Raw genomic sequence first — 23,054 nt, 5'->3', positions numbered from 1 at the left:
GGGACTGATGGGGCAGAGACCAGGGCTGGTTTGTTCGGGATCATCACTGGGTATCCACAGACCACCTGCCTTAGACCTGGCCTGTGTGCAGCACGGAGGACAGTTACTGCCTGTTCTGTGGTTGGGGCTCATGAGGATTCCAGGAGCTTCATGTTTCAGCCAGTGTGTGTGCCACCTGCTGTGTTCTTCAGCTGCCCTGGACAGTGCTGGGGACACGGTATGGCCACGGCAGTCCTGGACCTCCCACTCCAGAGAGAACAAAGACCTGCCGGCACCAAGTGGTCAGCTGTGAGAGCCTGGGGTGGTGTGCAGGGAGGGCTTCCTGGAGTGAGCCAGGGTAAAAGACTCCAGATTGCATCCCTATGGCCCATCGTCCTCCTTCCTTAGCAACTTTACGTCTTCATTCCCTCAGTACATGCTGTGTTCCTGGCTTCTTGTGGGAGACAACGCTGGGCCACAGGAGAAGCCAATTCAGCCCCAAGCTTCCCTGGTGGGAGCTCACAGCCTTGTGAAGGGGAGATGGGCAACAAAAACAAGGGAGGGAAGCCGACTAGTCTCAGGATCTCGGGTAGGGCATCAGAACGTGAGGAGGAACCAAGGTTGGTGGCTAAAAGGACCCTAGAGTGCCCCAGAGAGGAGGAGGTGGCAGAGAGAGGCTAGAGCCTTTAGTCTGGAAAGCCGTTCCCTGCACGTCCATGTGCTGGGCTACCGCACCCTCTGCTGGTCTCTCCTGGTAATGCCTAGGCACCGTGCCTAGGTATCTGGGGTGGTAAATAGGGACCTCCTCGGCTTTCTTCCACATCGCCAGACCTCAAGGGAATGCAAATGAGGAAGCTTTTCTTCTGTTCACAGCCACAGTCGTCCTCACACACATCTCATCTCCACTCCCTTTATGCCCACTCCCTTCAGAATATAGAAGTCAAGCCACTTACTATGGCTTATGGAGGTCCTGCATGGCCTAGCACCTGGTAACCTCGCTGGCTCCATCTTTTTCTGCTCCTCCTTTGAATATCAAATCCGTGGTTATTTAGTTCTGAGGAACCATAAATCCTTTTTGGAACCCACAAATGATGCCATGAACCACTGCATTGGAGAATACAGAGGCACATGGAATTATGCATAAAAATTCATGAGGTTCTCAAAACCTCCACAGCCCAATCATGGCTTTCAAGTTAGAGCTCGTTTCCTATGCCCTGACGGTACTGAAGTGCTTGCAGCAACCAGAACTGTCCCTACCTGCCATCCTCCTCAAGCCTCTTCCTTACCTTCCTCTTACCCAGCTCCTACTCGTTCTTCAGGTCTTAGCTTGAGGGTCCCCTCCCAGAAAGAAGCCTTCCTTGACCCTCCAGCCTGGGGTGGGCAGCTCCCTCAGCCCTCTGGATCCATCAAAGCCCTGGCCACTGAGTGGTGACATGTCTGTCTACTCTGCTGGTAACACCTAAATAGAGCCCCACCCATCCCACAGGGAAATAAGGACCACAGTTGTCTTGTTTCACACCTGCAGATTTCCTCCAGGTCCTGGGAACACAAAATGGGAAGTTCTATCTCATCACCCATCTCATGCCAGCCAGAGACAGGGTATGATGACGGAAGTAAGCCAGGCTGGTGGCTCCACGCATGTAATCCCAGCACTTTGAGAGGTCGAAGTGGGAGGATTGCTTGAGGCCAGGAGTTGGAGACCCGCCTGGGCAACGAAGTGGGACCCTGACTCTGCAAAATAATTTAAAAATTAGCCAGGCGCGGTGGTGCGCGCCTGTAGTCCCAACTACTCCAAAGGCTGAGGCAAGAGGATCACTTGAGCACAAAAATGTGAGATTACAGTGAACTGTGGTGGCGCCACTGCACTCGTCCGGGCGACAGAGCGAGACTCTGTCTCAAAAAAAAAAAAAAAAAAAAAAAAGAGTCAAGGCCTAGTAAATATTCCTGAATTCCTGAAGGGGTGAAGAAAGGAAAAGAGCAGGCGGGGGTCTAAACCAGAGCACGAACCCTCGGAGTATGGCAGCTCCAGGCTCCGGGGCACAGTCCTTTAACCATCCATTCCAAAATTAAGTACGCTGGGAGCTGGAGTCACAGCAGTGAACAAACGAACAATGGTTCTGGTTCCTACTGACTGACAGCAGAGTCAAGGGCCTCTCACTCTCCGGGGAGCCCCTTTCTTTCCTGGCTGCGGAGGGCGGAGCCCCAGAGAGACACGCATGAGCAACGCAACGTCTGCCTTGGGCCCGGAACTTTGGTGCCTGGGCGCAGCGGCGCACCCGGACCCGGAACATTCTCAGGCGAAAGTGTGTCTTGCGTGCGTGGGCCGGAAGTTGGTGTGCGGGGCCCGCCCGGCGGTTGACAAGTCCGAGAGAATCAGGATGGAGGCCGTGGCGACTGCGGCGGCGGCGAAGGAACCCGATAAGGGTGAGATCTTGGTCACGCGGAGGCGGCGGGTGGGTGCGGCTGCGGTGTCTCTAGGAAATGATTCCCCCAGGAACGCGAAGGAGGACTCGCTTTAGGAGGACACTCGTCCCCCTCAGCCTTACCGGCCCTCTTCACCACTTTGCCCGGATTATCCCCTCCCTTGTCGGGGGCTGACCTCCATTCCTTCCTCCCTAAATTAACTCTTCCCAGTTCAGACCAATCCTTTCCATGTCCCTGACTAACTCATTTCCTTACCAGGCTAACTCTCGAGTTAACAGAAATCTCTCTATCCCGGTCTAATTCCCGCACTGCCTCAGACCAGCCCTTCTCAAATTACCTCCTTCCCTATACCAAACTGAGCCTTCCCTTGCTCTAGACGAATCCTCCTACTTTTCCAGGCTAAACTTCTACCTGCCTCATGCAAACTTGACTTATCCCAATCTAACGATTCCCTCATTTCTTTGTAACTCGCCTTTCCCCCAAAGTCCGAAATCCAGCCAGGCTCCTTTCAAAGTCCTTAGTCAATTTCTGTGCTTCCCCACAACCTTCAAAGTAATTCGTGGTCGGGTGAGGTGTGGTTGGAAGGGTGGCTCAAACACCACTGGCCAAGAATTGGTAATTGTGGAAGCCAGATGGAGATGATTGGTATATGGAGGTAGGGGGAGAGGTGTCGTTGTACTTTCTACGTTTGTGTGCGTTTGAAATTTTCTAAAGATAAATAATTTAACCTAAAAAAAAGTCTTAAGGCCGGGTGCAGTGGCTCACACTTGTAGTCCCAGCACTTGGGGAGGCCAAGGCAGAAGGGTTGCTTGAGCCCAGGAGTTTGAGATCAGCCTGGGCAACAGAGAGAAACCTGATCTCTACAAACATTTAAAAATTAGCCAGGCCTAGTGGCTAGGGAGTAGCTAGGACAAGCTACTTCGGAGACTAAGGTGGGAGTGTCACTCGAACCCTTTGAGATTGCAGTGAGCTAAGATTATTACACCACTGCACTCCAACCTCTGCAAGAGAGTGAGACTTGAGCCCAGGAGCTTGAGACCAGCACTGGCAGCATAGCCAGACCCCATCTCTGCAAAAAAGTTTAAAAATTAAGGCCGGGCCTGGTGGCTCACACCTGTAATCGCAGTACTTTGGAAGGCCGAGGCAGGAAAATCACCTCAGGTCAGGAGTTGGAGACTAGCTCGCAACCCCATCTCTACTAAAAATACAAAAATTAGCCAGGCGTTGTGGTTTGTGCCTGTAATCCCAGCTACTCAGGAGGCTGAGGCACCAACTGGAATCTCTTGAACGGGGGAGGCAGAGGTTGCAGTAAGCAGAGATCGCACCACTGTACTCCAGCCTGGGTAACAGAGCGAAACTCTGACCCAAAAAAAAAAAAAAAAACAATTAGCCAAGTTTGGTGGTACATTCCTGTGGTCCCAGCTACGCAGGAGGCTGAGGCAGGAGGATCACATGAGCCCAGGAGGTCGAAGTTGCAGTGAGCTTTGTTTGCACTATCGCACTGCAGTCTGGGCAACAGCGCAAGACCCTGTTTCAAAAAAAGAAAAAGAAAAAAATCTGTTTCTTGGCCCCATCTGTCTCCTTCAGAGAGTCATGTACACTTGGTCTCCATTTCCTCTTCTGCTCATGACTGTCTCACTTTTCCCCTAAGAAACCGCTCTGATTAGGGTCCCCACTGACTTCCTCCGTGTTGTTCAATCCAGTCACCTCATTCAGGTTGTTTTTTTTTTTTTGGGGGGGGAAGATAGTCTCACTCTGTTGCCCAGGCTGAAATGCAGTGGCATGATCTCAGCTCACTGCAACATCCGCCTCCCAGGTTCAAGTGATTCCCGTGCCTCAGCCTCCCAAGTAGCTGGGATCACAGGCGCCTGCCACCACGCCTAGCTAATTTTTTGTATTTTTAGTAGAGATGGGGTTTCACTGTGTTGGCCAGGCTGGTCTCGAACTTCTGACCTCAAGAGATCCTGCTGCCTCAGCCTTCCAAAGTGCTGGGATTACAGGTGTGATCCACCACACCCGGCCCATTCAGGATTTTTTCTTACTAGACTGGACTAGAATTAAATGCTGTTGACCCTTCCATCCTTCTTGCATGTTTTTCTTTGATTTCTGCAACACCACAGTGCCTGATTTCCTGCCTGTCTCTCGGGCTGCTCCTTCTGAGCCTGACTTTGTTTCCCAGGGGTGCTGTAACAAAGTACCACAAACTGCATGGCTTCAAACAACAGAACTTTATTCTCTCATAGTTCTCAAGGCCAGAAGACTGAAGTCAGTGTTGCTGAACTGAAATCCAGGTGTCTGCAGGGTCGTGCTCCCCCACAGGCTCTGGGAGAAAACCCATTTCTTGCCTCTTCCAGCCAGTGGTGGCTTCTGGAATTCCTTGGGTTGTGGCTACATCACTCCAATCTCTGCTTCCCCTTTTGACATTGCCTTCTTTTTTTTTTTTTTTTTTTTTATTGAGACGGAGTCTCGCTCTGTCGCCCAGGCTGGAGTGCAGTGGCCGGATCTCAGCTCACTGCAAGCTCCGCCTCCCGGGTTTACGCCATTCTCCTGCCTCAGCCTCCCAAGTAGCTGGGACTACAGGCGCCCGCCACCTCACCCGGCTAGTTTTTTGTACTTTTAGTAGAGACGGGGTTTCACCATATTAGCCAGGATGGTCTCGATCTCCTGACCTCGTGATCTGCCCGTCTCGGCCTCCCAAAGTGCTGGGATTACAGGCTTGAGCCACCGTGCCCGGCCACCTTCTTTTTTTTTAAGACAGAGTCTTGCTCTGTTGCCCAGGCTGGAGTACATGATCTCGGCTCACTGCAACCTCTGCCTCCGGAGTTCAAGCAATTCTCCTACCTCAGCCTCCTGAGTACCTGGGACTACAGGCGTGCGCCACCACACCTGGCTAATTTTTTTGTGTTTTTGGTAGAGCGCCATGCCATGTTGGCCAGACTGGTCTTGAGCTCCTGACCTCAAGTGATCTGCCCACCTCGGCCTCCCAAAGTGCTGCGATTACAGGGGTGAGCCATTGCAACTGGCCTCTTTTTTTAAAGGTAACAGTAATGGGCTCCAGGGATTAAGATGTAGCTATCTTTAGCACAGCCAGTTTTTAGCTTCAGAGGCATGCCCTCCCCGCATCCGTGCAGTGCTTTTTCCTGGACCCTCTTCTTATCCCTCTTCCACTCCCCCATCCCTACCTCTCCTTTCTCTTGGCTTTGGTTCTTGTCTTGACTCTGATGACACCCACAGCTCTGTCTCCAGCCCAGCATTTCTCTCCTGAGGAGTCTGGAGGCCCGTGTAGCAGCGGTCGGACCATTCCCCTGGATGCCTCCCTTACCTCCCAGCACGTCAGCCCTGTGGCTCCTCCACTCAGCCTCCTGACATCTTTCCAGTTCGCTCACTCATGATCCTGTTCCTTCCTCCACAGCCCCTGCCCTTGTCCAGCTCAGTCTTCAGCTGCATCAGTGATTTAAATCCCCCCGATACACACTACACATGTAACGTCACCCGTGACTTCTCTCCTCCCCAACCCAGCCACGCTGCCTAAAGGAGTTGTCTCTATATTCTGTCTTCACGTATTTCCTGCTTGCCACAGGCTTGCTCCCTGCACTCTTGGGAAACAGCTCTCACCAAGGTTTGCCCAGCACTCCACTTTCCTGTTTTCTTTCCATTTTTTTGAGACAGAGTCTTAACTCTGTCACCCAGTCTGGAGTGCAGTGGCTGATCTCGGCTCACTGCAACCTCTACCTCCTGTGTTCAAGCGATTCTTATACCTCTGCCTCCTGAGTAGCAGGGATTACAGACACCTGCCACCATGCCCAGCTGATTTTTTATTTTTAGTAGAGACAGGGTTTCACCATGTTGGCCAGGCTGGTCTCGAATTTGTGGCCTCAAGTGATCTGCCCACCTTGGCCTCCCAAAGTGCTGGATTACAGGCGTGAGCCACAGTACCCAGCCAGCTTTCCTGTTTTCTTTGCCTGTATTATCGTTGATCCTGACTATCTCCTATATCAGACTGGGTGCTCCCTGAGGGCAGGAGCTGGACTGGATTCATCCTATGGATCCTCAGCATTGCCTGACTTAGGGCTTCTCAGAGATTTAAAGTTTTTTGTTTGTTTGTTTGGCTTTGTTTTGTTAGAGTTTTGCTCTTGTTGCCCAGGCTGGAGTGCAATGGTGCAATCTTGGCTCACTGCCACCTCTGCCTCCTGGGTTCAAGCTATTCTCCTGCCTCAGCCTCCTGAGTAGCTGGGATTACAGACATGTGCCACCATGCCCGGCTAATTTTGTATTCTTAGTAGAGACGCAGTTTGTCCAAGTTAGTCAGGCTGGTCTCGAACTCCTGACCTCAGGTGATCCACCTGCCACAGCCTCCCAAAGTGCTGGGATTACAGGCGTGAGCCACCGCACCCGGCCTAAGATTTAGAGTTACTAAAGAGTAGTTGGGTGAATGCATGAATACATGAGAGAGTGAATTAACGATTTAAAGAATTGAGTGGATCAGTAAGTCAGGCCTCAGGGCCATTGCAGTAATTGTTCCCTCTGCCTGGAATTCTCTTTTTCAAGAGATCTCATGGCGTAATCCCTCACCACCTGAGGTCTCTAATCAAATGTCACTTTTTTGGCAAAGCCTACTCTGAGCCTTCCATTTAAAATTGCACCCTTGGCCAGGCATGGTGGTTTACACTGTAATCTCGGCACTTTGGAAGGCTGAGGCAGTAGGATCACTTGAGGCCAGGAGTTCAAGACCAGCCTGGGCAACACAGTAAGACCCTGTCTCTACCAAAAAAAAAATTAAAATTAGGCCGGGTCCAGTGGTACACGCCTATAATTCCAGCACTTTGGAAGGTCGAGGTGGGAGGATCGCCTGAGCTTAAGAGATTGAGACCATCCTGGGCAGCCTAGTGAGACCCTGTCTCTACTAAAACTTTTTTTTTTTTTTTAATTTAAAGATTGGCAGGGTGTAGGCCGGGCGCAGTGGCTCACGCCTGTAATCCCAGCACTTTAAGAGGCCAAGGCGGGTGGATCACAAAGTCAGGAGTCCGAGACTGGCATGGCCAAGATAGTGAAACCCCGTCTCTACTAAAAATATAAAAATTAGCCGGGCATGATGGCAGGCACCTGTAATCCCAGCTGCTCGGGAGGCTGAGGCACAGAATTGCTTGAACCTGGGAGGTGGAGGTTACAGTGAGTCGAGATTGCTCCACCGCACCCCAGCCTGGGCGAAAGAGCAAGACTCCATCTCAAAAAAAAAAAAAAAAAAGATTGGCAGGGAGAGGTGGCACACTCCTGTAATTCCAGCACTTTGGGGGGCGAAGGGGGGTGGATCACCTGAGGTCAGGAGTTGGAGACCAGCCTAACCAACATAGCAAAAGCCCATCTCTACTAAAAATACAAAAATTAGCCAGGCATTGTGGAGTATACCTGTAATTCCAGCTACTTGGGAGGCTGAGGCACCAGCCAGAATCACTTGAACCTAGAAGGCGGCAGTTGCAGTGGGCAGATATCACACTATCGCACTCTAGTCTGGGCAACAAGAGCAAAACTCCATCTCAAAAAAAAAAAAAAAAAAAAAGGCCGGGCACGGTGGCTCACTTCTGTAATCCCAGCACTTTGGAAGGCCAAGGCGGGCGGATCACGAGGTCAGGAGATCAAGACCATCCTTGCTAACATGGTGAAACCCCATCTCTACTAAAAAAAAAAATACAAAACATTAGCCGGGCATGGTGGCGGGCGCCTGTAGTCCCAGCTACTCGGGAGGCTGAGGCAGGAGAATGGCCTAAACCCGGGAGTCAGGTTCACGCCACTGAGCCGAGATCATGCCACTGCACTCTAGCCTGGGCGACAGACCAAGACTCCATCTGAAAAAAAAAAGAAAAAGAAAAAAATTAAAGATTAACTGAGTATAGCAGTGCATGTCTATAGTCCTGGCTGCTCAGGAGGCTGAGGTGGGAGGATTGCTCAAGCCCAGGAGTTCCAGCTTACAGTGAACCATGGTTGCGCCATTGAACTCCAGCCTGGCAATGGAACAAGGCCTTATCTCTAAAAATAAAAATAAAAATAGGCCAGTCACAGTGGCTTATGCCTGTAATCCCCAGCACTTTGGGAGGCCAAGGCAGGAGGATTGCTGGAGCCCAGGAGTTTGAGACCAGCCTGAGTAACATGTCAATACCCTGTCTCTACAAAAAATTTAAAAATTACCCAGGCATGGTGGTATGTGCCTGTGGTCCTAGCTACATGGGAGACTGAGGTGGGATGATCTCTCAAGCCCAGGAGGTCAAGGCTGCAGTGAGTCGTGATTGCACCCTACACTCCAGCCTGGGTGACAGAGCAAGACCTGTCTGGAAAATAAAATTGCAGCCTCCTCCACGTCCTTCCCTCTTTATTTTTCCGCATAACTCCCGGAAACACCTAACACATTATGTTTTCGGTAATTATGTTGCTAATTGTTTGTGTCCCCTACTAAAATGTCAACTTTTGCTCACTGTGGTTTCTCTAGTGCCCAGAACAGTGCCCAGAATATAGTCAGTGCCCAGTAAATGTGAGCTGAGTGAGTGACTAAGCCCCCAGTTCCTTCCCACACTCCCATCTCTGAACTAACAAATCTCTCCTTTCCTCAGGCTGCACAGAGCCTGGACCTGGGCACTGGGGTGAGCTGAGCCAGACACCAGTCCCATCTAAACCCCAGGACAAAGTGGAAGCAGCTGAGGCAACACCAGTGACCCTGGACAGTGACACCTCCGGGGCTGAAAATGCAGCGGTGAGTGCCATGCTACACGCTGTAGCCGCCAGCCGCCTGCCTGTTTGCAGCCAGCAGCAGGGTGAACCCGATCTGACAGAGCGTGAGAAAGTGGCCATCCTGGCCCAGCTGTACCACGAGAAGCCACTGGTGTTCCTGGAGCGCTTCCGCACAGGCCTCCGTGAGGAGCACCTGGCCTGCTTTGGCCACGTGCGTGGCGACCACCGTGCAGACTTCTACTGTGCTGAGGTGGCCCGGCAGGGCACTGCCCGGCCCCGCACCCTGCGTACCCGCCTGCGTAACCGGCGCTATGCTGCCCTGCGAGAGCTGATCCAAGGTGTGGGGGCCAGATGGGCAAGAGTGGGCACAGATGGGGAGGGAGGGGAGACTGAGGCAGAGGGAATTAGAGAAAAGAATACAAGAGCAGAGACAGGGGTCCTCGGAGAGAAGTTTTGAGGCAGAGACAGGGACACAGGAAGAGACTGAGACAGAAATGTAAAGTAAGGTAGAGAGATGGGGTCCAGGGAAGAGAATGAGACAGACAATGAGAATAGATCAGAATTTAGTGATGACAGAAGTGGCATTTCAGATTGGTAGGCTGAGGACACAGTATACAGTGCTGTGATAATTGGTCATACCTAAGGAACAAAACATGAGATCCCTACCTCATACCATATACAAAGGCATCAGGGGAAACCAAAAGGAGTATGTGCATGACCTTAGGGACACAGAAGCCTTGTGAACAAGACACACTGTGAAAACCATGAAGGAAAAAAAGATAGCTTTTTGACCATGACATAATTAAAGCATCCTTGTGACCACAACACCAGAACCAAAGTTAAAAAGATGAGAGTGAATGAAGCAGAGAGTGAGTTAAGTTGTCATTACGGAGAAGGCACAAGTTATAGAGAGGGTGAGAGGCTGGGCACAGTGGTTTATGCCTGTAATCTCAGCACTTTGGGAGGCCAAGGCAGGCAAATTACTTGAGCTCATGAGTTCAAGACTAGCCTGGGCAACATGGCGAAATGCTGTCTCTATAAAAAATACAAAAGTTAGCTGGGTGTGGTGGCGCCCTAGCTACTCCACAGGCTGAGATGGGAGAATTGCTTGAACCTGGGAGGTAGAAGTTGTGTGAGCTGAGATCCCACCACTAAGCTCTATCCTGGGCAGTAAAGCCAGACCTTGTCTCAAAAAAAAAAAAAAAGTGAAACACAGATGTGGAAATCAGGATGAAGAAAGAAGGAAGATGGGCCGGGGGAATGGTCCCTCAAGCCTGTAATCCCAGCTCTTTGGGAGGACGAGGTGGGGGTGGACCTGAGGTCAGGAGTTCCAGAGTAGCCTGGCCAACATGGTGAAACCCCATCTCTACTAAAAATACAAAAAAATTAGCCAGGCGTGGTGGCAGGCAACTGTAATCCCAGTTACTTGGGAGGCTGAGGCAGGAGAATCACATGAATCTGGGAGGTGGAGGTTGCCAAAAAAAAAAAAAAAAAAAAAAAACCGAAGGAAGGTGAATGAGGTGAGCTTGGGTGACAGAAACTGAGAAAAGCAGGAAAGATAGAAAGATGGAGATAAAGGAAGAGATGGAGAGAGATCCAGAGCCAGGGTGGGTGATAATCCAAGTTGGGGTGAAGGAGGGATAGAAACTGAATCTGCTAGAGGCTGGGCACTGTGTTCATGCCTGTAATCCCAGCACTTTGGGAGGCCGAGGCGGGTGGATCACTTGAGATAAGGAGTTCAAGACCAGCCTGGCCAACATGGTGAAACCCCATCTCTACTAAAAATACAAAAAAAATTAGCCGGGCCCTGTGGCAGGTGCCTGTAATCCCAGCTACTCAGGAGGCTGAGGCAGAAGAATCACTCGAACCCGGGAGGCGAAGGTTGCAGTTAGCGGAGATCATACCACTATACTCCAGCCTGGGCATCAGAGTGAGACTCCATCTCAAAAAACTGAATCTGCTAGAGGATGCCAGAAACAGCTGGGGGTAAGAAAGCTGGCAGGAGTGGGGAAGCTGAGCAGGACAGGGACAGTCACAGCCTACAGTGCTGCAGAGGCCAGGAGTCTGAGCAGTTTTTTTGCCCTGGGCTCTGAAGACAGGGCTAGGACCAGTGGAGGGCAGGGACCAGGGCAAGTTTAACTGTTATCTGAGGGACAGAGTCGCTCCTGCAGGAACAGGCAGCCAGGGGTGATGCAAGGAACCCAGGTTTTGGGGCAGTGGGGAAGCCAGGCCCACCAAGGGGTTGCTGCAGAGAGGAGCACTTGAGAGAGGATGGATCTGGGACCTTCCACCACCAGGAGGGCCTGGCTTTCTCAGGGATACTCACACAGGCAGATGGCCCACCTGACCTGATCCCTTGCACATACATGCCAGATCCATATGGATGTATGCACATACATGCTTCACAGTGCAGGCGTGTCCACTGCCAGCCAGACTGGGGCCCCACAAACAGGCACACAACCTAGAGACACACAACCTCTGCTGCATTGTCCTGCATGCTGACACCCAGAGAGACAGGTGTCCATGGGCATATGCTGGGCCTCACAGGAGATGTGTGTGTCATGGGCCATGCACACATCCATGGCCAGGAGCTTGCGCCTCGTGCCTTGACATGGTTGTACACAAGCTCCAGACCATCGGAGCCTCGGAGGCCAGGATGTAGCCAGGTCTGCCTGTGCACACACATGCTTGGATGCATGAATACACAGGAAGATACAGGCCGGGCCACACACACACACACGGGCGCCTGCACGAGTAATCATGTGCACATGACCTCAGGTGCCTGCATGAGTGCTTGCGCGCATGGCCTCAGGCGCCTGCATGAGTACTCGCGCACACCTCAGGTGCCTGCATATTTGCCTGTGTTTTTGGGTGTGTACACATCATCCCACAAGCATGATCACACGCATACCTACGTGGACACGTCTGCTCAGTTGCTCACCCCATGCCCACCCTGTCTTTCCTCTGCAGGGGGCGAGTACTTCAGTGATGAGCAGATGCGGTTCCGGGCCCCCCTGCTGTATGAGCAGTACATTGGGCAGTATCTCACCCAGGAGGAGCTCAGTGCCCGCACCCCAACCCACCAGCCCCCTAAGCCCGGGTCCCCCGGGAGACCTGCCTGCCCACTCTCCAACTTGCTGCTTCAGTCCTACGAGGAGCGGGAGCTACAGCAGCGTCTGCTCCAACAGCAGGAGGAGGAGGAGGCCTGCTTGGAGGAAGAAGAAGAGGAGGAGGACAGTGATGAGGAAGGTGAGGGCCAGTAGCAGGGAGACCCCAGATTCCAGACACCCCAGCCCCAGGCTTGTCTGTCTCCACCTCATGGCAGCAGGCTGGGCCCCTAACCTGCAAAAGCCAACATTGTGTCCCTCCTCTGCCTGGCCTGAGTCTCGCCCTGTGCGCCATTCCAACCGCTGCAACATCCCCATCCCCCACTCCAAGACACCAAATGACCCCTCGCCTCCAGGTCTGCTCAGGCCGTTCCCTCTGCCAGGAATGCCTCTCCTCCCACCCTTCAGGTCTCAGATCCTGACCTGAGGATACGGTCACTGTATGGTCATGTGTTTTATGTGTGTCCCTGGAGGGCAGGGACCGGGGCCATCTCTGTCACTGCTGTGTTCCCAGAGCCACCCAGCACAAGGCTGGCGCAGGAGCAGCAGCTCTCTGTGGACTCTGTTCAGTGCCTGCCCGAGTGCACCCACATTCACACCCCCTCTGCTCTCCCTCTGCAGACCAGAGGTCAGGCAAGGACTCGGAGGCCTGGGTCCCCGACTCAGAGGAGAGGCTGATCCTGCGAGAGGAGTTCACCAGCCGCATGCACCAGCGCTTCCTAGATGGCAAGGATGGGGACTTTGACTACAGGTGCTCCTGTGCCCCCACCTTCCCATCCCCCATCCCAGCATCCCACAGCCTTTGGCCACATGCAGAACCCTTACCAAACTGTGGGGGCCTCCCTTCGTGGAGCTAGAAGGCCCCAAAACAGTTCCAGGATGTGTGGTTGAACAGCCAAAGGAAGAGACTGGGTGACCTTGGACTAGCCTGGTCTATCTCAGACCCTCAGTCTCCTCACCTCTAAGGCACGGGTGGGCAGGGATGACATATAGCTCAGTATCAATGAAACCCTGAAACACTTCCCTCCTGACAAGTGGCAGAGGCTACTACCCCAAGTCCCCCAAGTCTCCCTAGGAAGCCCAGCCTCTTCCGCTTGACCTTGGACCTCCTCATGGTGCAGGAAGTAACCCCTGGCAGGGTTCATGCCCGGCATGGAGGGACCTGCGCTGGCAGCCCCCACAGTTACAGTTGTTCATTTCTCCAGTAGCACCCCAGGGCTGAGACATGTGAGCCACCTGCTTTGGAAAAGGACCCAGAAGAGTGATGTGTCAGTCAAAGATTGGTTTTGTCATTTAAGGTAGTTTTGCCTTGTGGTCCCCAACACTGGGCCCATCAGCAGAGGACCCTCCTTGGTTTCACATCCAGCCCTGATGACATGTGAAATGTGTGACCACACGTAGGCGGACCCTACGTCCGTCCTGAGGTGGGCTCATCAGGAAAGTGGGAATTGTGATTGCCACTGCCATGGGGCCCAGCCATGGTCACCGGAGCCGCCTCCCATTCTGGGATCCCCAGCTCTTGAATGGAATCTGGCTGCTCCACTTCCAGCCAGGCAGGCCTGCTCAGAGCCCCAGTTCCTGCATGCAAAGTGGTGAGCAGAGGGCCTGGACCACGGGGACCCTCAGTCAGCAGGCATCACTGCTGTTCCCAAGCCAGGGGCCCAGAAGGAAATTGGGGGTGACAGGGACCACAGTGTATCGCCTCGGGAAGGCAGCAGTGGCCCCGACACATCCCCCATCTGTGCATTCAGTTGGCATGTGCTGAGCATCTGTGATGTCCACAGACTCTGGGGATAAGGCGGGGACCAAAAGCAATGAAAGGCTTCCCTGCCTGGAAAGGGGTCCCACTCTAGTGAGGAAGATCTAGAATCTTCTAGCACTTCATGGTGATTGGGCCATGAGGAAAAGTGAAGCAGCAGGAGGGGAGTGACAGGGTGGCTAGGGAAGGCCTCTCTAAGGGGGTGACAGCAAAGGCCTGCAGGAAGTGGGGGGAGGAGCATTCCTGACAGAGGCCACCGTAGATGCCAGAGCCCCCCGCAGCATCGAGGGGCAGAAGGGGCTGGAGCAGTCACAAGGGGTCATAAGGGGGTAGGAGATCTCTGCGTGGCCAGATCAAGCTAGGCTTGGCGACCCAAGTGAGTGCTCCTGGGTTTACTTGCTGCCTTAGGGCATGGGCAGCTGTCCTGCCTGTGGTCGGCTCTGGCTGATCCCCAGCCTCTATCCACTGGAGGGCAGTAGCAAGCCCCCAGTGATGATGTCAAAATGTCAAAATGCCATGGGGGCAAAATCACCCCCAGGTGGTTCTCTGTTGAGAGCCACTGCCTGCTTGAGAATGTAAGCCCGTGTGTCGCCACATTTTACAGCTTTTTAAGAAAAACTAGAGCTTTGGGGTTTTTTTTAGACAGGGTCTCCTTTGTCACCCAGGCTGGAATGTGGTGGTTTGATCATAGCTCACCGCAGCCTTGACCTCCTGGCCTGAAATGAGCCTCCCGCCTCAGCCAACTGAGTAAACTGGGACTACAGGTGCTTGCCACCACGCCTGGCTACTTTTTCAGTTTTTTTGTAGAGTCAGGGTCTCCCTATGTTGCCCAAGGCTCCAACTGGTGGGCTCAAGCCATCTTCCTGCCTCGGCCTCCCATAGTGCTGGGATTGCAGGCATGAGCCACCATGCCCAGCCCAGAGTTTTTGTGCAAACTCTGATTTGGAAAATGTTTCCTTGAGTTTTAAACCCTGAGAATTTTAAACACCATCCCCCTTGGGAGGGTCAGCTCTGACGGCACATGGCCTTTGACATCAGGGTGCCCCAGGCCTTTGACCTGGGCATCCCAGGGTCCCAGAAAGACCCAGTCCTTGACAGCCTCCTCCCCCTGCAGCACAGTAGACGACAACCCCGATTTTGACAACCTGGACATCGTGGCACGGGATGAGGAGGAGAGGTACTTCGATGAGGAAGAACCTGAGGACGCGCCCAGCCCAGAGCTGGATGGGGACTGATGGCTGCCACCCTTCCCACTGCCTGCCCCATCCCTGACCCCAGCAAGGCAGCTGATTCCAGGCCGGCTCAGTGACCCTTTCTCTAGGGGGACACCAGGGCAGCGCCCCACAATCCACACACACCACCATCTCACTGGGTCTAGTCTTATCTCAGACAACCCCCACCCCTTCTGTGTCTGGGGTTCCCTATCTTTCTCCTGTCTCCCACCCTGTCTCCTGCCTCTGTCTTTCTTGGTGTCTGTCTGGCCTTCTTTCTGTCTCTTTCTGTCTCTCTCCCTACCCCCGCTCCCTCTTTCCAGTGCTCTGGCTGGCTGTCTCTCCCTTTCTCCCCTTCTCTCTCTGCCTTAGGCTCTGTCTCCACCGCAGGGCCCAAGGTGAAAGTCCTCCCCTTGCCGGAGGCCAGCTGGCAGGGCCTTTCGTGGCTGGAAGTGGCCAGTTTGGTTCCGGCGCTGACCCCTCGCCCCAGCGCGGCTGCCTCCCATGCTGTCTGTCTCCCCCTCTCTGTTTATGTCTGCCTTGTGTCACACTCAGAGCCTCCTTGCTTCTGTTAGGTTCCCATGTCTCCTTCTGCCTCACTCTGGGTCTCTTCTTCTTTCTACTTGTACATTTCCACCTCTCTAGGCCTCTGCTGTCACTGTCCCTCTCTATCTGTCTCTCAGCCTTTATCTCTGGGTTTGGATCCCCTGCTCCAGGCTCTGGGCCCCTTCTTCCCCCTTCCCTCAAACCTGGCTGCTATACGCAGCAGAACCCTGACCACTGAGTAATGCAGCCCCAGGGGAGGGAGGAGACCCCAGGCAGGGAGGCTGGGGGCAGCTCTCTTCTCTCCCCAGGACCCAGGCTGGGGATCACGGGGCCTGCCAGCTTGAGTGTAGAGGGAGAGGGACTCTACCCCTCTCAGCCCCACCAGCCCCCCTCTGCCCAACCACAATTTTCCCTTCATCCGCCTTCCTCTCCCTCTGTTGTTTACACTCCCCAAATGCGCACAGGCTGTTATCATGGGTCCTGAGTCATCCCACACACAGCCTGCCCCAGCGTCCCTGCCCCCAGCTGGCCACAGGGCCCGCCCCATGGAGCCCCCTGCCGCCCTGGGCTAATGGGAGCCAGATGGCCGCCTGGTGACTCAGCCACCGTGCCTGTGGGAACCCAGGCGTCCCGCCTTCCCATGCCCCCACACCCAGCTCCTGCTCCCCCAGCAGACACACATACAGAAGGGCCTGGCCACTGTTGAGGGGGCGCACAGGCCAAGGGTCAGCAAGACGGGTCCTAGGGACTCCTTATGCCTCTGAGATGGAATGGTGGTATCCTGCCGTGGCTGAGCCTGAAGGACCCTCAAAACTGCCTCCTGGAGCCCACATTTCCTGACCTCTGAGCCTCAGCTATGCCCTCTGGGTCAACCAGAATTAGAGCCAGACAGAGAAAGTGAGAGCTGGACCGAAGCAGACAAGATGTTCAGAGCAACTATTAAAGAACGAAAGCCTCTGCTACCGAGCGCTTCTGTCCTCTGCCAGGCCTGAGCTAAGTGCCTGACACCAGGTTGGATCCTCAGACAGCCCTGTGAACTAGTGAAATGGGTCAAGGGAGGCCCGGAAAGATGTTGCTTCCTCAAGGGCACTCGGCCATCAGAGGCAGAAATGAAACAGGAACCCAGGCCTGGAATCACGAAGGTCCTAGAAACCACTCAGCTGTCTGGCCTGTCAGGTGTCAGGGCCATCCAGAGTGGGACAGCATTGGAGGGACAAGTGTGCACGCAGATGTCCTCAGGAAGGTTTGAGAAGGGTCAGATGGCGGGCGGGCCTAACAAACGTTCTGTGCTCGCCACTGTCCCGCACACAGACGGGATCCAGTCATCTTGATAGAGATCAATCCCCGAATCACTGCGTTGTCTCAGCAGTGCTATGCGCTAGGCACTGTCAGTGTCACTCCTCTATTTCCCAGAGGACGAAGCAGCAGCTAGACTCCAGGACCTTGGGGTCATACCTCTCGGAAAGCCAAGAGTGTGAGATGAGAGCTGTTGTGTCTCTTACCTGCCTGTATTTGTGCCCCATTTGTAAGAGCAGAGGGCCTGGGCCACAGGAAAGGTGTCAGCCCTTGGTGATAGGCACATTTTTGACCAGTGTATCACTTGGTCATTAAATTTGTTTACGATATACTTTGCAATACGTAAATTTGTTGTGTAGGTTTTTAAAAAGCAATGAGAGACACAGAAATTGAGTCAGAATTAGGGTTAGTCAGATGGTCAAGATGTGAGCGTCTAGCTGACAGACAGAGGTGGAGCCGGTCCCAGGGACAGGGATTAGATGGGGAGACAGGAAGAGAGGTGGAGACAGAGTGGGGCAGGGATGGCGGGAGACACACCCCCTGGTCACTGCCTCTTGAGACCTGGGGGTGGTGGGCCCCCAGGGCGGGTGCCTCCCATCCCCCTCCCAGTTCTCCTGGGGTCGGGATAGGCGGAAAGGCTGAGTCAGGGAGGGCGGGCCCTGCTGGGAGAGAGCCCCTAGGTGGGCATCCGGCCCCCACCCCCGTGTCTCCTGTCCGTCTGACAGGCCCTGGCCTCCTTCGCTGGCCTGGCCGCCACCCCGCCCCCCACGTCTGACACCTCCACGTGTCCTGCCAAAGTGAGCTGCCTCCCTGCACTGTCCCCCTCCAGCTCCAGTCACTCCATCCCTCTGTCCCTAGTCGCTTCTCCCTGCTTCTCTGCATTTCTTTCCAGCCCTCTGCCTTCCTCCCTTGCCGCCACTACTCTGTCTTCTCCTTCTGTCTCCGCACCTCTGGCTGTCGGTGTCTCCCCGTGACTTTCCGTCTCTCCTCCCTCTCCTCCGTTGTTTTTCCCATGCCTCTTCCTCCCTCCCTCCCTCCCTCTCCTCCCCACCTTTTCCACTCCATGTCCCCAGCCATTCTCCATCTCATTCTCAGCTCCTGTCACCTCGTTTCCCCGTCCCTTTCTCTGCTGGAGCCTCCCTCTGGGGGGCTTTGTCCTCCCCTCACTTTGCCCTTTCCCTCTCCCTGCTGTGTGTCTTGGCCTGCCCCCCCGCACCCCCCATCTCCTCTGTCTCCCACACTCTGGGAAGCCTAGCTGGGATATCCAGGTCAGAGCCTCACTGGCAGCCCCTGGAAATCCAGAATGAGGGGTCACCGCCTCTCGCCCACCCAGAAAGGGTGCAGGAGGGGGCAGCAAGATTGCAGGGCCTGTCTGGCCAGAAGGAAATGTCTGTGCTGTGGCCTGGTCACCCCCGCCCCCAGGACCTGCTGGGCTGCTGCCGCCCCCGGGCCGGGGCTGAGGCCGAGTAAACACAGCAAACACAGCCGCCGGCAGCCTGGGATATTTATACCGAGGCTGGGCGTGGGTCCAGTGCCCACCACAGCCCCTGCCCTGCCCTGCTTTGCCTGCTGCCACAGCCAGCTCCGAGCCAGCGTGGCACCAGCCGGCAAGGGGACGCGCCACAGACACAGCCTGCGCTGGGTATGGAGGCCAACAGGCACTGGCCGCTCACGACACAGGCGGCTTCATGGATGTACCCCGTTCCCCTCCCCTGAAAACACCAGCACACAATGTGGACCCACACTCGCAACCACTTGAGAACACACATCCACCCCTGCTGAGAACCTGAGAATGCGAAATGCCCTCAACGGTGATGCAAAACAGACCCACAAAACACACACTGCAGTCACCAGCCTACATGTGGGAACACAGCACGCAGACACCACTTAGCACCTGCTCACAGCACCCACAGCTGGGAACACCAGTCCCTGAGACGAACACACACAGCCCCGAAGTACAGCCCTCCCTCACACACACACAAACCGAGAACCACAGGAAGCATGCTGGATGCACACCACGTAGACAAGCATGCTCAGAATACCAGCGACACACGCACTGATCACAGTGCAACCCAGGAACAACTCACAACTCACCCACCTCATATGTAAGAAACATACACACACCGCCGGACGCCATGGCTCACGCCTGTGTCTCAGCACTTTGGGAGGCTGAGGTGGGCGGATTACGAGGTCAGGAGTTCGAGATCAGCCCAGCCAACATGGTAAAACCCTATCTCTACTAAAAATACAAAAATTAGCCAGGCGTGGTGGTGGGTGCCTGTAATCACATCTACTCAGGAGGCTGAGGCAGGAGAATCTCTTGAGCCTGGGAGGCGGAGCTTGCAGTGAGCCAACATCGTGCCATTGCACTCCTGCCTGGGCGACAGAGCAAGACCCCATCTTACACTCTTACACACTCCCCTCTCCTGGAAAAACATCACTCACAGATCGATTAACATATGCAGAAAACACCACATTTCAAGTCAAACTTACACTAAAAAATGCACAAATTTACACCCAGAAGAACAGTGAAGATGTTGAGAAAAATATCAGACACACAATATGCCCCAGATACATGGCCGACTTGGAGAATCAAACAGTGCCAGAGCATAAAACCCACAGAAAATACAACAGCTTGCCCAGCAGAAATACAAAACGCAGACGCACACCCCAGAAATGCAGTGCAGCCACAAACACACGGAGCGAACACGTGCTGGGGACACACAGAGACAAGACCATCCATACCAAACAGCACACAGGCCCCCAGAACACCCATGCCAGATGCAACTCACACCACAAAGCTTGGAATCACACACACACAATAAGGTCCTGAACACACATAAATCCACACTGGAACCTCAAACACTGCATATCCAGAGATTGAGGGGGAAGGGGCTTGCTTTCACCCCCCAACCTTCCCACACCACCTCGCCGACCCGGGTCCCAGGCCTGTCTTGGGGGCCGGGGGGGAGGGGGCAGGAAGGCCTGAGCTGGCCTCCCCCAACGGCTTCCTGCCCCACGGGGGCTGCACAGGAAGCTGGGGCTCCAGCCGGAACCCAGGCTCCCCCCACAACTTCCCTCCGTGGCCCCGGCTGCCTGCAGAGGCAGGGGTGGGGCGGGGAGAGGGAGCGGGGAGCCCCAAACCCCCTGCCCTGCCCCTGCGGTCAGCCACGGGCAGGGGCAGACTTGTCCTGACGGGGCTAAGCCACCCATTGGGCCTGGGTGCCAGGGTGGCAGGGCAGGGGCAGTGCGCACGCGGCCAGGGGAAGGTGCTGAGCCCACAGTTTCCCCTCCCCACCCTGTGGGGCTCTGCCAGCTCACCCGGCAGCCCGGGGCAGGTGGGCGGGGTGTGTCACGAGGGCGTGTCGGGCAGGCCGACCACACCGCGAGTGTGCAGCCAGCACTTGTCCTCAGGCCGAGGCACGAGCTGGGGCTGGGCGTGTGAGGGCCGTGTCTGCCACCCTGGGGGTGTGTCTGCTCCGTCTGGGACCCTGGGTGTGACAGTGTGTCTGGGTGTGATGGGGTCGCTGCAGTCTATGGGGCCCTGTGGGACTCCCCAAGCTGGAGTTGTGCGTGTGTGGTGGAGGGTGTGGGATGTCAGACTGAGTGGGTAAGACCGACCTGCTGTCTGTGCGGTTGTGACGTGTCAGACCTCCGTGTGGGGTGTGTCTGGTGGGACTGTGACAGGTCCGACCGTGGACATGCACCCTGGACCTGTTTGTGACTGTGACCCTGTGGGGGAGGAGGTAACTGTTGGGGGATCCATTTCCTGTCCGGGCTCTGATGCCGTGCTGCGTGTGCGTGCATGACACTGAATCAGTGTCTGGTGTGCGGTGGTTGCGACCATGACCCTATGGAATATATTTGTATATGACTGTGTTGTGCCAGGTCCCTATTGAAGTCTCTGCTCCTGTTGTGTCCCAGTGAGGCTCCGAGGCTGGGTGGTGTTTATGTGATGGGCTGACACTTTCTCTGTTTGTATCTGTGTATATGTGGGCTGTAGCTGCTGCCAAATGACACAGCCCATGTGTTATGGGCCCTGCAGGAGTCTCTGTGTGTCCACGGCGGCTTTGAGAGGTGAATGTTTGTGTAGTGTGGAGCACCGTCCGTGTTTCCCCCTTGTGAATGTGTCTGCATGAGTACACACACCACATCCTCGCAGGGCTGCAGCGATGACAGCCGAGTCACTGTGTCCTAGCTTGTGACTCTGCCTCTTGGGGCCAGGCCTCAGCACCTCTATACCTATCCATTTGTTGGCATGTTCTTGCATAGTGAACTCCTGCCTCCCCACTCCTCCCTCAGCCCTGTGTGCTTTTGGACCTGAGGCCAGAGGAGTAACCACATTTCTACCCCTACGCTGAGCTGGGAGGGCCTCAGGTCCCTGGCACCCAGACCCAGTGCTACCAACAGCTCTCATGCCCACAGGCAAAGGAACGGCAGCACTCACAATGTCCTCCCTCCCAGGACAATCACTGGGTGTGGGGAAGTGAAACCTGGGAGAAAGAGCAGAAACAGAGCCACGAGAAAGAGGAAGCAGGGGGGAATTAATTCACGAGCAGGACCATAGCAGATGGGAAGAAATGGAGACTGCAGAGAGAGACCCACCCATGGCTGCTGCCATTTCTTGCCTGGACAGCTGGTCTTTCTGTGCTTACTCTCACCCTGACACTTCTGTCCACTCCTAACCATGAGCCAGACAGCGAACCCTCTGAGCACCTAGGTCAAACCCTGCCATGGCTCCTGTCTTCCTCAAGTACAAGTTCTTTGTTTGTTTGTTTGTTTTCTGAGATGCTGTCTCACTCTGTTGCCCAGGCTGGAGTGCAGTGGCGCGACCTTGGATCACTGCAACCTCTGCTTCCCCTGTTCACACGGTTCTCCTGCCTCAGCCCCCTGGGTAGCTGGGACTACAGGTGTGCACCACAATGCCAGACTAATTTTTTTTGTATTTTGCATTTTTTTTTTTTTTTTTTAGTAGAGATGGGTTTTCACCATGTTAGCCAGGATGGTCTCTGTATTTTGCATTTTTATTTATTTATTTGAGATGGAATCTCGCTCTGTCACCTAGGCTGGAGTGAGGTGACACAGTCTTGGCTCACTGCAACCTCCACCCCCCGGGTTCAAGTGATTCTCCTGCCTCAGCGTCCTGAGTAGCTGAGATTACAGGCGTGCGCCACCATAGCTAATTTTTGTATTTTTAGTAGAGACTGGGTTTCACCATGTTGGTCAGGCTGGTCTTGAACTCCTGACCTCGTGATCTGCCCGCGTCTGCCTCCTAAAGTGCTGGGATTACAGGCATGAGCCACCGCGCCCAGCCTTTTTTTGTATTTTTATTAGAGGCGGGGTTTCACCATGTGGTCCAGGCTGGTCTCAAACTCCTGACCTCAAGTGATCCCCCTGCCTCGGCCTCCCAAAGTGCTGGGATTGCAGGTGTGAGCCACCATGCCCAGCCTTTTTTTGTTTGTTTTTGTTTTTTAAGATGCGGTCTTGGCTGGGGCGCTGGCTCATGCTTGTAATCTCAGCACTTTGGGAGGCCGAGGAGGCGGGCGGATCACCTGAGGTCAGAAGTTCGAGACCAGCCTGAACAATATGGTGAACCCTCGTCTGTACTAAAAAAAAATACAAAATTAGCCAAGCGTGGTGGTGCATGCCTGTAATCCCAGCTACTCGGGAGGCTGAGGCAGGATAATGTTTGAACCCAGGAGGTGGAGGTTGCAGTGAGCCAAGATCTCGACATTGCACTCCAGCCTGGGCAACAAGAGTGAAACTCTTTCTCAAAAAAAAAAAAAAAGGCGGGGTCTTGCTTTGTCACCCAGGCTGGCATACAGTGGCACAGTCAGGGCTCACTGCAACCTTGACCTCCCAGGATCAAGTGATCCTCCCACCTCAGCCTCCAGAGTAGCTGGGACCACAGGTGCACATTTTTAGAAAAATGTTTTGTAGAGATAGGGTCTCACTATGTTACCCAGCCTGGTCTCAAATGCCTGGATTCAAGTAATCCTCCCATCTCCGCCT

The 23,054-nt window shown here is 54.4% G+C and overlaps 1 protein-coding gene across 2 annotated transcripts; it reads left to right on the top strand.

Moving 5' to 3' along the window:
• The first annotated feature begins 1,902 nt into the window (after window positions 1–1,902).
• CCDC97 (coiled-coil domain containing 97) lies at window positions 1,903–17,383 on the top strand. Of its 2 annotated transcripts, none has more exons than XM_033198890.1 (5): window positions 1,903–2,403; window positions 9,006–9,461; window positions 12,094–12,372; window positions 12,852–12,981; window positions 15,104–17,383. In XM_033198890.1, exons 1-5 carry the CDS (start codon window positions 2,196–2,198, stop codon window positions 15,222–15,224), a joined length of 1,194 nt encoding a protein of 397 aa, XP_033054781.1. In that variant the 5' UTR covers window positions 1,903–2,195; the 3' UTR covers window positions 15,225–17,383. The 2 variants fall into 2 exon arrangements, with proteins under 2 accessions (XP_033054781.1, XP_033054789.1); XM_033198898.1 differs by lacking the exon at window positions 1,903–2,403 and adding an exon at window positions 2,448–3,058 and having other exon boundaries at window positions 15,104–17,379.
• The last annotated feature ends 5,671 nt before the right edge of the window (window positions 17,384–23,054 follow it).

This window comes from Trachypithecus francoisi, unplaced genomic scaffold (genome assembly GCF_009764315.1).
Source record: "Trachypithecus francoisi isolate TF-2019V2 unplaced genomic scaffold, Tfra_2.0 Contig01705, whole genome shotgun sequence".
Taxonomy (NCBI): domain Eukaryota; kingdom Metazoa; phylum Chordata; class Mammalia; order Primates; family Cercopithecidae; genus Trachypithecus; species Trachypithecus francoisi.
This window is presented reverse-complemented; position numbering and strand designations above follow the sequence as displayed.

What these genes read in the sequence shown, in the direction of transcription:
- CCDC97 (XM_033198890.1), top strand. Translation starts at nt 2,196, where the DNA reads ATGAGCAACGCAACGTCTGCCTTGGGCCCGGAACTTTGGTGCCTGGGC. An exon ending in GGCGAAGGAACCCGATAAGG is followed by an intron (nt 2,404 to 9,005) that starts GTGAGATCTTGG and finishes TCCTTTCCTCAG; the next exon opens with GCTGCACAGAGCCTGGACCT. An exon ending in CCTGCGAGAGCTGATCCAAG is followed by an intron (nt 9,462 to 12,093) that starts GTGTGGGGGCCA and finishes TTTCCTCTGCAG; the next exon opens with GGGGCGAGTACTTCAGTGAT.